The 3,269-nt window shown below is 41.5% G+C and overlaps 1 protein-coding gene across 1 annotated transcript; it reads left to right on the forward strand.

Annotated features, from left to right (window-relative positions):
• Positions 1 to 557: 557 nt before the first annotated feature.
• Positions 558 to 3,028, forward strand: c4h1orf52 (chromosome 4 C1orf52 homolog). Its single transcript, XM_034080862.1, is given in 5 exon segments — positions 558 to 1,022; positions 1,239 to 1,422; positions 1,425 to 1,448; positions 2,435 to 2,559; positions 2,561 to 3,028. Coding segments are annotated over 5 exon segments (663 nt in total). The 5' UTR covers positions 558 to 722; the 3' UTR covers positions 2,591 to 3,028.
• The last annotated feature ends 241 nt before the right edge of the window (positions 3,029 to 3,269 follow it).

Raw genomic sequence — 3,269 nt, forward strand, 5'->3', positions numbered from 1 at the left:
TATCAGATTTACATACGAGGGATTTGATTGGCTGACGCCTCCGTCGCGGCGGCAAAAGTAGAACATTGCTCTACTTTTGCAGCGAGCACCTCGAGAGAAGCTACGCTTTGCTCCCACAATGCAGTTCGGCGAATCGTGACGTCACCCCATTCAAAGTGAATGGGCAGAAGCGTTGAAGCGGCAACGCACGCCGCCGTGTGTAGGGGCCAAGCAAAAAGGCCTCTCAAACGCTCTTCCATTTACGTGTTTAATAAAGAAAAACAATTGGACGGTAGATACACGGATTAGTGCAGTATCACTGCCTTCTTCTATGGTTTAAGAAACACAAGCTACAAAGTGGCTGTTTGTAAAAAATAAAGCACGGTTAGCATATACATAACAAAAGGCCCATGCAACAAGTGAAGTTACAAATTCTGCAAACAATAATAATAACAATTTGCATTTTAACACAATTATATTTGTACGGACTCAATGTCATTAATAAGGTCCAATGCTCTGGTTTTGGTTAATAACTCGGGCTACTGGGGCTGCTCCTTTAATGAAACAGCTTTGCGACAGTCGTTACGACACTAGCGAAAACACATTACGACTCTTTTGGAGGCTCATTCAAAATGGAGTAAAGCTTACTGACACAAATATAAACATACAGCTTTTTACTACTCTTTTATTTATTATAACACACACAGGTTGTTACTCATTAGAAAACAAGTAGTTCCTGCACAATGACAGAAGAAAAGAAGACGGGCTCTTTGGGTTTCTTTTCGAGCTACGATGATCTGAGCGACAGCAGCGATGGCAGCGACTCCGACGAGGAGGGGGAACGTCGGAAGAAGAAGCCGGGGACAGACGCTCATGGCGGGGGAGCACAGTCCTCACAACACGGGACCAAACGAGCCGCCGGTGGAGCTCCGTTACCCAAACCTGAAGAGCTGTTCGGCTCCGTGTCCAAGCCTGCCTTCCTCTACAACCCGCTAAACAAGGAGATAGACTGGGAGAGTCTGACGGTCAAAGCTCCTGAAGAGGTAAAAACACTAGTTAGTTAGCGATCATTTAGTTAGCTGTCTTACTACTATAGTCGATACTCCATAGCTAAGGCAGAGCTGATGATATTTTAAGTGGCTTTACGCTTGTAACTACGTAACGTTTAAACCTATCAGAAATGTGGTGTCTAGTTCAGGAATTGTTCCGAGTCTTTCCCTTAGTCAGTATTGTACATCTTTTTTAATTGTAACCTGAAGCCTGCCAGAGAGTTCAAGCCATGGAAGACAAATGCTGTGCCCCCTCCTGAGAGCTACTCTTCAGAGCCAGAGAGGAAGAAGGGACCTCCCCCAGGCATGGACATGGCTATAAAGTGGTCCAATGTGTACGAGGACAATGGGGAAGATGCACCGCAGCCTTTTGGTGGCAACGCCCGATTCTTCCCCCCGATGAGGAACTCTCTGAATCAGGTTAGTCCCGTATGAAATGACAACAGGACATTTTTACTTTCTTATAAGTATGAACAAGCGAATTGAGCTGGTTTACAGTAGCCTACTATCCTAGTTGTAGATGTACTGTGCCAGATAGTTTAGTAATGTCAACTGGCCAGGACCATGTTTAAAGTATGCCTGCTCAGTGAGTAATACAAAGTAGGGATGTAAATCACTACCACCATAACATGATATCCTATTGATTATTTGGACAGCAATGCAATATTTGTTGAAGACACAATGTCTGCCATGATACAATGCAAGTGCCTGCGAAATATATGAGAGCACATCCTGTGCCCTTTTAACACAATCAGCCACATTTATATAAACTCACAAAAAGCAACTACAATATGATGCGACCATTTAATTATTGGGCTCTTTCAGGCATTTAAATGGAAAAAATGAAACTATTGTTTTTACTAAAAGTAGACCTGTTCATTATAAAGTGCCACATTTCTCATGTTTTAGCACTTTTAAATCTTTTGGAAGGAGTTGCGTTCAGATGTTTTTTACTTTGCATAGATGATATTGGGTAGAGGATCACTAAATCGATACACCGATCCATCATCCCAGTCATAAGAACATGTTCTTTGCATTTTAATATATACCACATGGAATATTTAGATGAAGCAATATCCAGCATAAACTGTACATTTATCAAGTGCCCTTTGTCAATTAAAGCCTAAAATAAAACTGCATTTGCGATAAGCAAGTTGACTGAGTTGGCATAAACCCAGGGCAATGTCATTGTATTGGTAACTGGAGGTGCACAACACATCCTCGGACAAAACAAGAACAATTTAAAATAAATGTACACTTTCATTGGCTTCACTTTGCACCCACAGTGAAATGGAGCCTATTGATATGTTTAAATAGAGTGCTGTTGAGTAACTCAAACATCCTTATTTTCCACTCTTCATCCATCCCCTCCATAAATCCCCAAACCCTCCATCACCGCTCTTCAGATGATGAATCAGACAAGCAAGGCCTGTCTTCCAAGAAACGTCGAGTGGAGACCTTTAAGCAGAAGGAGAAGAGGAAGAGGGACCAGGGACAAGCGACTTCTGACAAGAATTTCGTAGAGAGGAGGAAAAAGGATCCTCAGGCAAAATGATGATTGAGACCTAAACCCTCCTGCAACAAGGAATCTGTTTCTAATTTAAATATTTTATGTCAGCCGAGACTGCTCACAGATATTAGCACAGTGCTCGTTGCTCAAGTAGGTGGTATGCTGCTAACATAAAAAGTAATTCTACCTTTTATGTTGATCATTTGCAATATTATCATATTTGTTTTGTTTTCAAAGCACACCAAAAAGTAGAATTCATGACAGTCCCACTGGTTAATATTTTTGAATCAAGAACTTCTGGTTTCCCCTTAAAAATGCAGGTGTTTGACAGCATGGAGGTTATTTTCATAGCTTTGGTCATCATACCTCATGGTTTTAACCCACCCGTGCTTTTCCAAGACACTGGGATGAAGGGTATTTCAAGACCCTTTACAATGTGAACAGGGCATTATCTAACAAGTGATAAGACAGGTGTGATCTCAGTCTGACCTCACCTGCTTACCTTTGCTTACTTCCAAATATGTAGACAACAGGGTGAATGATACTTGATTTATCGATTGCGCTTGGTTGGGTTCCCTGGCTCTTTTCAAAGAAGCTGGTGCATACCATATTAACTAACCAATAATAAAGAAGGCCAAAACTACAACAAATGTAATAAAAGGTTGAGTCTGTGCTGACACATTGAACATAAAGGAACATAAATCTGCCTTGTTGGCTTTTTGCCTCCTGTT

The sequence above is a fragment of the Pseudochaenichthys georgianus genome, chromosome 4 (genome assembly GCF_902827115.2).
Source record: "Pseudochaenichthys georgianus chromosome 4, fPseGeo1.2, whole genome shotgun sequence".
In the NCBI taxonomy this organism is placed as follows: domain Eukaryota; kingdom Metazoa; phylum Chordata; class Actinopteri; order Perciformes; family Channichthyidae; genus Pseudochaenichthys; species Pseudochaenichthys georgianus.